We start from the raw sequence: 11,858 nt of genomic DNA on the forward strand, positions 1-11,858 counted from the left end.
GAGGATCACTTGTGTGGTTTTGAGTGAAAAAAATTCAAAAACTATACACACATTCATGGTCCCTTCAGGATGGATTCTTATAACTTTGGTGTTATTATATGTTTCCTCTAGCGCCAACATCAAGTCAGAATGTGTCCAATACTTTGGCTAGTTACCAAATACCTGCGAAACTACCGGTAATAACATTCCCATCAACTGCAGCAGTAGCTGAATGTTTACTGCTAATTAGCTAATTATAGCATGGTAACATGCTAAACCGAGATGTGTTAGCGTTTAGTTCCCAGAACCACCGTGCCTAAATACAGCCTAACAGATCTACTGGCGTGGATTAATCGCCAACTGGACCTTGTAACTGTGCCTTGGTACTGTTGTAACACATTTACATTACATATGATCCCTGATAATCTGATAAACTACATGTAAATACAAAAGATAATTTTCAAAAAATAAATCAAAGTATAAATTAATAGAATGTAATCCAACAGAATAGAAAATAATAGTTTTGTAAGTATGAGAATGATGCCTATGAGAAAACTGTAGGTTAACACACTTAACCTACAGATGTAGATGTAGCCCTCATGCCTTTGGCATCAATTTGAAACTGAAACCTATTCAGAATAATTTACCACAAGGTCTGAAAAAACCCTGGAAAATACCGAAGAGTAATTCAATAGGCTACTTTTTGTTCCTGATTTAACCGGGACAAGAGATCGGCCATGTTACCACATCAATACTTTTCTATTTACCTAAGGTAAAGCCACTTGCTGTGCTTCTTTTGTGCTTCTTTTTCTTTTGTGCTTCAGACTAAATCGCAAATGGAAATTAGAAAGCATCTCGCCAGAGCAAATAAAACATGAGCTTGCAGATTTGTCGGGTTCCCAGGCAACTTCTTGTCCACGTAAACACACCTGTGAGTGCAGGGTCTTGCTCCAGGGCACCTTAACAGAGACAGGAATGTCAGGGTGGTGAAGTTTGTTCTGCTATGTTGTCCTTGTTTTACCCGTATGTCTGTTTCAGTGTAAGTGCACTCACAGCAAAAGAAACAGAGTCAAATCCCTTGTATGTATATACATACTTGGCCAATTTTGCTAATTCTCATCCATTCCCCAAACCACATGTATCCTGCTGAAGGATGGCATGAAGGAACCACTAGTTTACCTAAAAGTCCTGCATTTAAAAACTACCTTAGAATCACCAGCATTACATTATTATTAATACTAATGCATTAACATGTAAGCAGGTAAATAGGGTTTGTATGTAACATATAAATCTGTAAAGTAACAGCAACTGTCAGATACATGTAGTGGAGCAAATAGTGCATTACACTACAAGTACAAAGTAGCATAATGCAACTAATCATGTCAAATCTAATTACCTCAAAAGTGTACTTTGATGCATTAGTGTGTTTAGTTACCACCCCGCCATAGCATGGATTAGAATGATGTCATCTCACTGGTGTAGCAAACAGGTTTACCAGAATGATCTTAAAGCCATGATGATCTTAACCCAAAGACGAGGATCATCCTAACCTTAAAATCCTTTAAGGAAACGCTGCTTTGACCCTTTCACCGACTTTAGGGATAAGCTCTACACACAAACATACCCCTATTTAAAAGTCTGCATTTGAATCCATTTTACTTATAATAATTGAAAGAAATGTTCGCTGAACAATGGTTCATTTCATCTTCCACCCTTCGCCCTCTTTGTAGCTGTATGATTGGCGGATTGATTGATGGCTCTTCCAATGAAAATAGAGATGTCAAAAGTAACCAATCAGCTCCGGCCGTACAGACCTTGTGAGCCCGCCCCCGCTTAACCCCAATGGAAATTTCCACTCTCTCCGCTCATCGCTATATATCAGCAGACCGGCAAAATACACGGAAGCAGACTTTAACGGCTCGAAACAATCTTGCAAAAATAACTCCAAGACAATCTTTTGGTGAGTAAAAGGTTTTGAGCTACGGTTAAATAATGTATTATGCATTTTAAAGTAATTAAGTTGTTTGCAATAGCCAGCTTGTTCGCTTTTAGGGACGCTTTTGTTTGAATGGGTTTCTTAGCTAACCCTTAGCTAACGTTTAGTAACCGCTAACGTTTTCAAATCTGAAAGTAACGGTTCTTAAAACGTTATGAGACCGAGCCGTATGAAAAATGTTTTGCTAAATATTTATATTTGACTCTACTTCCCTGTAATTGAATATGCCATTACTTGACAACATAGAACATTTTAATGTGAAATGCGATAAAGAGTCATATTTGCACTTCTTAAAGGTAATGGAAATTTTTTCTGGGTGATTTGCATTGACGGTATCGCCGTCAAACTCAGTTGACAACAAAGTTATTATAAAGTCACGCTACTATCTACATGTTACATGGAAATGCAGTTGTGTGTCAGATCAGTTATGCCCATATATGGAGTTCCGGTATGCGAGTTAGCGCACGCCCACGGGTTGTACTACTCGTATTACAAGTAGCGGATCTGCTGCTTCACGCTCTCGTGACTCTGAGGTAGATAAGCTAAAGCCTCTGCTGTGGGTGGGATAAACTCTATGCATATAAAGAGTTGGAGTACTCCGGCACCTGCTCATATAACTGAAGTAACTCCTCCCGTGTTCTCTGTCTAGGAATCTACTCATTGCTTTGACTGAAGTACATTTGGATCTACAACACTACCTTTTACACTTCAATCTTAACTTCTCTCAACTGTCATCATGTCTTCACAGCAGATCAGGTAAGTCCCATACATTTATTTACTATTGTGATCATTTATTACCCATTTAAATCTTTTTTTTCAAGCTACAATGCAAAACATTTCAGCTTCTCATTTGGCAGGATTTGCTGCTTTTCTGTTTGTATGTCCTTGTAAAATGAGAACCCTTTGGATTTTTTAGATGGTTGGTTGGACTAAATAAGACATCAAAAGACATTACTTAAGGTGTGTGTGTGTGTGTGTGTGTCAACCATAGCCCAATGTTTTTTTTTCTCCAACCAACCGTCCACAACCCACGGACATTGAATTTACAATGTTATTAAAAAGAGAAAAGTGTCAAAATTCAGAAATTATACCTATATTATAACCCTAATTATAGGCCTACCTTCATTTTATTTCTCACTATTCTACAGTTATAGATTAATTTCCACATTAAAGTGTTGGCCTTTTTTTTTTTGTCGTCTCCTTCCAGTCTCCCAGCCAAGCTCATTAATGGAGGTATTGCTGGCATTGTTGGGGTTACTTGTGTCTTCCCCATTGACTTGGTAAAGACCAGGTTGCAGAATCAAAGACAAGGTCAGCAGGTCTACAAGAGCATGTAAGTATTTTTGTTTTTCAAGACAACACAATGTTTGCCAAATCTCTTGGAATTATACCTACTACGTCCATGTATAATCCAGTACTATTCTTGCTAATCCCACAATGACAGATGCAAGGCATCGTGATGAATGATTAGATTTAGGGGGGACATTCCTGACTTGATGGAGCATGATGCATCTTTCTCATTCCCCTCCAATGAGCTGTCCAAATGCCTTTTTAAAGGGTGGAAATGTTCTGCTCCATTTTCCCTCTCAGGAGGGAGACATGTTTACTTAGCGCTGCCTCTGTTATAACTCTGAATTTATCATTCTTTTAAATAATTAAGTATCTGTAAAGTTATTATTACTAATCATATTTTCCTTGCTTTCTTGTTCTGTAGGATGGACTGCCTTGTCAAGACAGTTCGATCAGAGGGTTTTTTTGGCATGTACAGAGGTAAGATTTATGCACTTGTGAATATTAAGCGATAGGCCTGAACATGTAGATGAGGATTAAATGTAGGAGAGAGTAAGATGCTGAAGTTAAACATCGATTACATGATTACAACTGCTGAGGGCTCAGATACAGTGTATATTAAGTGCATGGGCTGCTAATTTACTCATTAGTTAGAATAATGGGATAAGTTATAAAAGTGAGGAAGCCAAAGCTGCTCTTATTCAAAGTGGTTTTGCCGCTTTTAAGATGGTGTTTTTTTTTAATAGCATTCATGCAGTAAGTAAGAGAACGCACTGTTTAATCATCAGTTCATTGATTTTAATGTCAAAAAGAAAAAGTAAATTCTTGTGGACATAGTTAAATATGAGGAAGATGGAGACCTTTTAGTCTGGTTCTCTGCTTGTGTGAGGAATGCTGTTTGTTTGCATCTGTGTTTTTCATATTACAGACTGGGTCCCCCTGGGATATTGAAGGCTAGCCGATAAGGCGCAGCCACGCTGGAGGCAAATCATATAATGGTTCTTACAATATTGCTCTATTTGAAACTATAGGCACATGTTTACGTTTTGCCATCTGTTTGTTCTGTATTTTGACTTCTTGTTAATAACTACTTGGTTGTTTCATCACTGTCAACTTGTCGTAGATCCTCATTTTCTAGACTATGAATTGTGTCCTTGCAGACTTTTGGTGACCTTAAAATTGAATCTGTGGTGAACTAAAGTTGTGGGTCAACAGTCTCAGATCAGTTTTTTGCCTAAAGTTTGCACACACAGTACAAAGCCGAAGATTCAGTCTGTCCTTTCTTTCCCTAACATTTCTTAATTTCTCTTGTCTGTTCTCAATAACCTACTTACTGACTTGTAGCCTTTCAATAGAAACAAAGCTTTCCATTCTTAAAGTTTTCTTTATGCAAACTGACTCACTGTACTTCATAGACTTGATGTTTGCATCTTCCTCTGCATATTCATCACTCCTCTTCTTCTTGTGCTTTGCTTGTTTCTCATTTTCCTTTTTTCAACTGTTGATGTAATTTCTTTTTGACATAATCCCTCCATTATGACTGAAGCTACTTTAAATTGAGCGTTTGTCCTGTCTGTGTGTAGATTTGCTATACAATGGACTATTTACATTCTAATGTTGTAATGATAGTGGCAGGGAATGCTTTAGTACATGTACTGAATAAAAATGTGATTGTGACGTCAATGCTAACTGTGTAGTTTTTCATCAGGCGCTGCTGTAAATTTGACCCTGGTCACCCCTGAGAAGGCAATCAAGCTGGCTGCTAATGACTTCTTCAGGCATCACCTCTCCAGAGACGGGTAAGCAGAATTGTGAAATCATTAAAACTTCACCTTTGGAGAAATATTAAGCAACACGGTTGATGAAATACTGTATTTTCCTGTCTTGTCAACAGAAAGGGGCTGACGGTGTTCAAAGAGATGCTGGCAGGTTGCGGTGCAGGCATGTGCCAGGTCATTGTCACCACCCCGATGGAAATGCTCAAGATACAGCTACAGGATGCAGGCAGACTTGGTGAGAAGAATCCGCTGATATTGAATATTATATGTGTGTGTGTACATTTAACTCAAATCGCTGCCATCGTATGTGTATTAACATGTTTTGTCTTATGTCCAAAGTGGCACAGCAGCAAAAACCCATCATGATGTCTCCCACCAAGCTTGTGGCCACGAACACTGTGCTCTGCCGCTCCTTCAACTCTTGCACGGTGTCCTCCGCACCACGAGCGGTGTCCGCCACACAGATCGCAAAGGAGCTCCTCCATACGCAGGGCATCCAGGGGCTCTACAAAGGGCTGGGGGCAACACTGATCAGGTAAAACTCTTTATTCATGTGAACTTGTTGAACTAGTTGCTGAGTATCAGGTGTCAGTCTGAAACATTTCCTTTTTATTTTGTTCAGGGATGTTCCCTTTTCTGTCATCTACTTCCCGTTGTTTGCCAACCTGAACCAGCTGGGCAAACCCAGTCCCCAGGAGTCGTCACCCTTCTATTGGGCTTTCCTCTCAGGCTGTGTGGCGGGATCCACTGCTGCTGTGGCTGTTAACCCCTGTGACGGTGAGTTTTGAGATCTATGTCAGCCATGGTGGTAGACTTTATACTATAGACTTAATTAAACATGAAACAAACACAGATTCAAATAGAAGTTCAATAAATTGGGTCAATATGAACAACATTACAGTTTGTGGGCTGATGCATTCTGGATGATTTTCCTGTTTATTAGCAGCACTGGAATGTTTCTGGAATGTAACCTTAGTTATTTTGTTCTCTCTCTCCAGTGGTGAAGACTAGACTGCAGTCACTGAACAAAGGGTCCAGTGAGGAGACTTACAAAGGCGTTGTGGATTGTGTGAGGTAAGACAGTTTGCTATTCATCGTTACATAACCACCTCTTTATTTGTTCTGTGCGTGTGTGTACATAAACTCCTCTGGTTCTCCACAGTAAAATAATGCGGAAGGAGGGACCCTCTGCCTTCCTGAAGGGTGCTGGCTGTCGAGCTCTGGTCATCGCTCCTCTGTTCGGCATCGCACAGGTTATGTACTTCGCTGGAGTTGGCGAATACATCGTGGACAACTCTCCTCTAAACCTGTTGTTGGCATGAGAGCATATGGACTTGCTGGTTGGCTTTGCATAGGACCTTCTGAGCGTAGATGGCGGAACAACTGGCAGCTACTCACCATCAGTTTACAGCAACAAAAAGTCTTGTCTGACAGTCAGAAAGGCTGATGAAGACCTACGATATCATCTTCTGCTGTGTTGCACTTAAACACTTTTGTGACTTTTCCAGGAGGCTATAGCCAATGTTTGCATCTGAAGATGTTAGTTTTACCAGGCGGGGGACTCAGAGTTGCAGTGTTATTCTTTCTTTGTCCCTGAGACAGTCCTGTTCTGTTTCCCTCTGTGAGGGAGGGGAGCTCACTTAAATAGACAGACATATTTTTGTGTTTTCTTCCATATTTCATATTTGTATGTATGCTAGTTTTATTTTTGAATTCCTGAATGCAGCAGCTTGCAGTACTTTGTGTCCTTTTCCGTTGCTGTCTCATCTTACAAAGCCTTCAAGTTGGAACAAAGGTTTTAAAAGGGGGACACATTGGGGCCCATTTTATTACAAAGGGATTGTTTTTATTTGAGTTGACATACATTTCCAGCAAGAACTGTTAGTGTACATTTCACTGATCATGAACCTTCCTACTGACATGGGACCATATGGTTTCACCAACCATAAACTGTCCTGTTATATACTTGATATTAACCCTACGAGTGTTAAATAGTCTGCAGTGTTTGTATCTTAGTACCTGCAAAAACTTGAGATGCATCCATGCATATTATATATGTATGAGTTTGTCCACATAACTTCAGTTTAGACATTTTCAAATGGATATCTGAATTTGTTTTGGTTTATGCCTTTTTTAAAGGAGTAGAAAAAAGCATTATTACTGTGACTAAGCATGTGAAAGATGACTGTTACCATATTTTGTGTTTGTGATGGCTTTTTGTACATGCCGTGTGTGTGTGTGTGTAAATATATATATATATATACATAAACATTTGCAATGTCCTCATTCTGTGTTCATGGATTGATTTGACTGAATGGCTTAACATGCAAATGTAGGCAAACCAGTGTTATCTGTTGATATGAAAATATCTTCACTATCTACCTTTTCCATCCCACTGGAGTTCAATATTCATCCTGCTTTGTTGCAGACACGTCGTAAACCTGCTGAGATGATGCCAGTGTAGCCCCAATAACAACGGCAGGAAGAAAAGTTTTCTGTGATCATTGCGTTGACATTTATAATTATCCAAATGGAACCTAAAATAAAACTAGTTTTGAGTCCAGGAAGCGCTTCTACCTAAACATTCATTGTACTTGAAAAAGTTTGCAAAGGAATATAAAGAAATGACAGCTTAACAAATGTATTTAGAGTCTGTGTGTTGTGTATTTGTCTCCAGCATTATTTAACTGCTTCAGCATTGTGCTGCCATTTCTTAACTGACCACAACTTGTATATTTACGAGATTGCTTCTCCCTCAGCTCAGAGGTAGAACTTTCAAAGACACTTCAAAGGTAGAAAACCAAACGTCAATAAAAGCACCCAATATTTTTTATTTATTACGGTTAACAATATGGAGTAAACTATATTATTCTATAATTCACATCGTATTGGCACACCAACAAAATATACATCCAAAATAATTCACACAAAATGCAAAAAACTATCTCACTGTTACAGTTCACACAGACGTGTTGTTATTCAGGACCGTTTAGATGCATTTGGACAGAGTGGCGGTTTATCATCAGACCTTCCCTAACCCTTTGGGTTGATACAGCTACACAGGACCTCTATTGTGCTTTAAAGTATAAATACTTGAGAGTGGTGACAGGGAGCTTATGTACAAATAGTGTTTGTGTGACTAAACAGGCACATAGTGGACATTTACTCAGGGCAGGCTAGTCCTCAAAACATTTAAGCACACAGTAGTATTGATTACATAAAAAGGTGCTCGATAAATAATGTTAACAGCGAGTGCATAAAAAAGCTGTCCATATTTACAGCAGTCACAACATTCCTGTGTCTAACGAGGCTTCGTGTACGGTGTTGTGTTAAAAACTAAGGAATGTCACAGAGTTGTGCCAAAAGCAGAGCTTGTGTTACGGGAAACAGAGAAATACATTTTCAGTGCTGGTGGAGTTTGAGGAGAAGATGTGAAGAGGACGATGCAGCGTATCGTGTTGACAACCGGGATGTATTGTACTCTCTGTGAGATTCAGTGAACTCCCCCAACACATCACTGTGGACTATGAGAAACGAAATTGAAACTTATTTTTGGGGGTTTCCCTTCTTAATGCAGATGTTGAAAGGTCAACTCACCGTCTATATAACCTCCCTGTTGTTCCTGATGGCACAACACAGAACCATACTGAAGATCATTCCTATGATCTGAAACGATCAGAAGCACGACTCAGTAAAAAAAGATCAGTAGGTTAGAAATGAACTGGAATCATGATCGCTGTAACTCTCACCATTACTCCTGCGATCCCGATCCCAACGTATCCAATAATATGCAGCTTATCGTTGAAGAAGTTTGTTATTGCAGTGAGACAGTCCTAAAAACAACAACATTTATATAGTTAGTGCTGTGAGTTATCTTCCACAGCAGAGAGTTTCATCTCACATCAGTGCTTTACTGCCACCATGTGGGTCTAAAGTGTTACAGCAGGCTTCATGTTTACCTGCGTGTTCTCCTCGGACTCTTCACAAAGCGTGTTAGACGTGTCTGATGTTGAACCTCCACAACAGTTCAGCTGTAAACGTGAAATTAAAGGAAAAAAATAATACGATTTTAGCTAGTTAGTTGTAAAAACCTTTGAGGAGGAGGAGGAGTTTTACTCACAGTGTTGTGGTAAATGAGTGCGATTGCGGTGCCATTGGGGTTGGAGACATCAGCGATGGAGCTGCTGTAAAACTTTTGCACTTCCTCAACAATCTATAGCAAAAGATGACAACAAAAATCAGTTTCTTTGTAAATGTAGAAGATACATTACAATCTGATCGAAGTGTTGTACCTGTTCCTTGTTTATGAATCCAAACACACCGGCGGCAATCTCTGCTCCGAAGATTATCAGGAGGCAAGCAAAGAACTGTAAACAGAAGAGAGGCGTATTACTGCTTTGTACCGAGGGATAACTTTCACAATAAGGAGAGTTGGTGACACTTTACACGTCAGTTATTTCCTTGGAAGTTTCCTGGAAAGAAGAATGCAATTTGGTACTACTTTCATATCTCCATACTTTGTACATTTCACATTGTGTTCACCTGCTGTGCTCTGGCTAAAACACTCGTAATGAGTGGAATTCATTAATTAGTATACCAATCAAACTCTATTTCCCCTATAATTAGTACCAATCTTTCCGAATAACTTCAATTAGAGACCTGTAAAAGTAGAGCGTTACCAAAAGTTCAGAGGGATTGTGTCAAATTCAGTAAATGTTTGAAATAACGACCACGAGAGGCGGCACATGAACTCACCGATGCAAGAAGACACTGAGACTCGCGTACAGCCCCGAAACAACCGAAGAACCCGACGATCATCATCATCCCTCCTGCACCGAGAAGGATGTACACAGCTGGGGAGATAAAAGCAGATAGATTGTTACTTTAAATAGTTTTTAACTGTAGGAATAAATCATCAGGAAGTGAACAATCCACCAACTCTGATATGTTCATCATAGAGGGATGTGTAGCCTCCAGGACTAAACAGTCGCAGTGTGTCACATGACTGCAGTTCACCGCTTCACCTGAGGATGGCGCCATAATCCAACTGCTTCCATGTCTTTGTTGAAGGAGAAATGATAAAAGGACTGTTGTCTTGTTTGACTACCAGCAGAAAAGTGTAGGTGGAAACTCTTTGAGGAGCCTAAAAGATATGAATCGTGGCCCACAATTCAGTCTGATCGTCAGCCCACTCCTTCAGTCCAGCGGCTTGTGAATTCTAAAGCTTTAAATTACGATGAAAGAAGTCGGAAACACAATAATTAAAATAGTACTTCTTTGTAATTTTGCCTCCTCCTTTGCATCATAAGTGAGAGATGAGTGCATTTAATCCGTCAGAGAGAGTGTTTGAACTGAGGTGCTGCGGTCATCGGGTTTTAATTACGTACGTGAAGTTATAAAGCTCCAGAGAAATATTGGTTTCGAGATGTAACATCTTGTTGAGTCCAATAACTGAAACCTCTGAAAATAAATACCATCTGCCGTCTCTGTCAGTGTGTTGAACAAAACAAGAAGTTGGACTCTGTCCTGCTTCAGGCGAGCCGCAAATAGCTGCAAATCCTACTCATCTATGTCTCAGAGGTGCAGTCAGACTCTGCAGTATCACCATTTGAGTTTGTCTTCAACCTCATGGAGATATAGAGTCTACTGAGAAACAAAGGCTTCCGGTTTGACTCTTTTCACGGTGTTATTTCCAATTACTCAAGACTTTCATGGTCCTGCAGGGTAAAGCAGTACAACAGATGCCATCTGTCTAGTAATAAAAGGAAAATCTAATTGTTAGGTGTTTGATTGCCACAGAATTAGACTGCATCCCCCAACAGCCCCAGCTTCCCAGGGAGCCTGGGTGTCGTCACTGCTCCCAGCCCTCACTACTGAGCCCTTCACACTGTAACTATACACTGGAGCCGTCCCCGGGGTCCACACTAAGGGTCTAGTCGGTGACATAGACAGCAACCACTGCAGCAATTTAATTAATCCACATGGGGGGGGGGGGTAGCAAGCTGTTGTTATCCTGCTGTCGAACAAAAGGGGAAGGTTAAGACGAAGTGGATAGCTGAAGGGGCCTGGAAACGAGAGATACGCTTCTTCAAAGCAGAGGGTTAGCAATGGAAAATATAAATGGGCCCCGACCGCTTCTACTGTATACAAAGTGTCCACAGAACTGATCCTGGCTGCTGTTTCAGACACTTACTCAGAACACGTCCTTCTACACATTGGTTTAAACATCTCTCCGTCTCCTAAGATTCTGTGTTTCACACTGCCGTTTACATGTTGGTGCACAGAGCAACAAAGGTGACAGCATGGAAAGTGATTCAGCCAGAGGGAATGCTTCCACTTTGTCTTGTTATGTCACTCTGTTCAGTGTCTTCAGCAACGCTCCACCATTCTGCTCCTCTGTTAGACGTCAATCCTCTGCAGGATCGTTCAGATATATAGTTAGAATAATAACATTTACTATATATTAATGCAGTTTTAATATACGTTACTGGATTAATATTACTGATGCAGTAACGAGTGAGCAGCATTTTAATGTTAATGCTGGGCAACATCGACATTATTCTGACAAATGTATGTGCAGAGATGCAACCAGACGTGTTGCAAGATGATCTTTGTTTCTAAAACTGTTTATGTGGTGGAGTGAAAAGTAAAATATTTGGTACTGAAATGTGTAGTGAAGAACACTGAAAACAAGCAGCTGTATGAAACATTGCTTTGTTCAGTAGTGCAGTATCATGACTGCTACTAAAGAAGATATTATCTTGCCACCTGCCCCACCCACCCTGCTGCTCATGTCCTGAGAGAGGCAGACGCTT

General features: G+C 40.1%; 2 protein-coding genes across 2 annotated transcripts in view; one reads left to right on the top strand and one right to left on the bottom strand.

Moving 5' to 3' along the window:
- The first annotated feature begins 1,847 nt into the window (after positions 1-1,847).
- slc25a55a (solute carrier family 25 member 55a) lies at positions 1,848-7,329 on the top strand. Its single transcript, XM_029432015.1, has 10 exons — positions 1,848-1,939; positions 2,625-2,731; positions 3,183-3,308; positions 3,690-3,745; positions 4,974-5,064; positions 5,160-5,278; positions 5,383-5,578; positions 5,666-5,820; positions 6,042-6,117; positions 6,206-7,329. Exons 2-10 carry the CDS (start codon positions 2,712-2,714, stop codon positions 6,363-6,365), a joined length of 999 nt encoding a protein of 332 aa, XP_029287875.1. The 5' UTR covers positions 1,848-1,939; positions 2,625-2,711; the 3' UTR covers positions 6,366-7,329.
- Positions 7,330-7,854: 525 nt separating this feature from the next.
- The window catches only part of tspan2a (tetraspanin 2a), a 10,520-nt gene continuing 6,516 nt past the window's right edge, over positions 7,855-11,858 (bottom strand). The window contains exons 3-9 of the mRNA XM_029432018.1: positions 9,799-9,896; positions 9,336-9,410; positions 9,164-9,256; positions 9,003-9,074; positions 8,793-8,876; positions 8,641-8,709; positions 7,855-8,567 (exon numbers count right to left, since the gene is read on the bottom strand). Coding sequence (XP_029287878.1) covers positions 8,644-8,709; positions 8,793-8,876; positions 9,003-9,074; positions 9,164-9,256; positions 9,336-9,410; positions 9,799-9,896 — 488 coding nt within the window. The 3' untranslated portion in view covers positions 7,855-8,567; positions 8,641-8,643. The remainder of the gene's footprint in view (positions 8,568-8,640; positions 8,710-8,792; positions 8,877-9,002; positions 9,075-9,163; positions 9,257-9,335; positions 9,411-9,798; positions 9,897-11,858) is intronic.

Source organism: Cottoperca gobio, chromosome 5 (genome assembly GCF_900634415.1).
Source record: "Cottoperca gobio chromosome 5, fCotGob3.1, whole genome shotgun sequence".
NCBI classification, from domain to species: Eukaryota; Metazoa; Chordata; class Actinopteri; order Perciformes; family Bovichtidae; genus Cottoperca; species Cottoperca gobio.

What these genes read in the sequence shown, in the direction of transcription:
- slc25a55a (XM_029432015.1), top strand. Translation starts at nt 2,712, where the DNA reads ATGTCTTCACAGCAGATCAG. An exon ending in TTTTTTTGGCATGTACAGAG is followed by an intron (nt 3,746 to 4,973) that starts GTAAGATTTATG and finishes GTTTTTCATCAG; the next exon opens with GCGCTGCTGTAAATTTGACC. An exon ending in ACAGGATGCAGGCAGACTTG is followed by an intron (nt 5,279 to 5,382) that starts GTGAGAAGAATC and finishes TTATGTCCAAAG; the next exon opens with TGGCACAGCAGCAAAAACCC.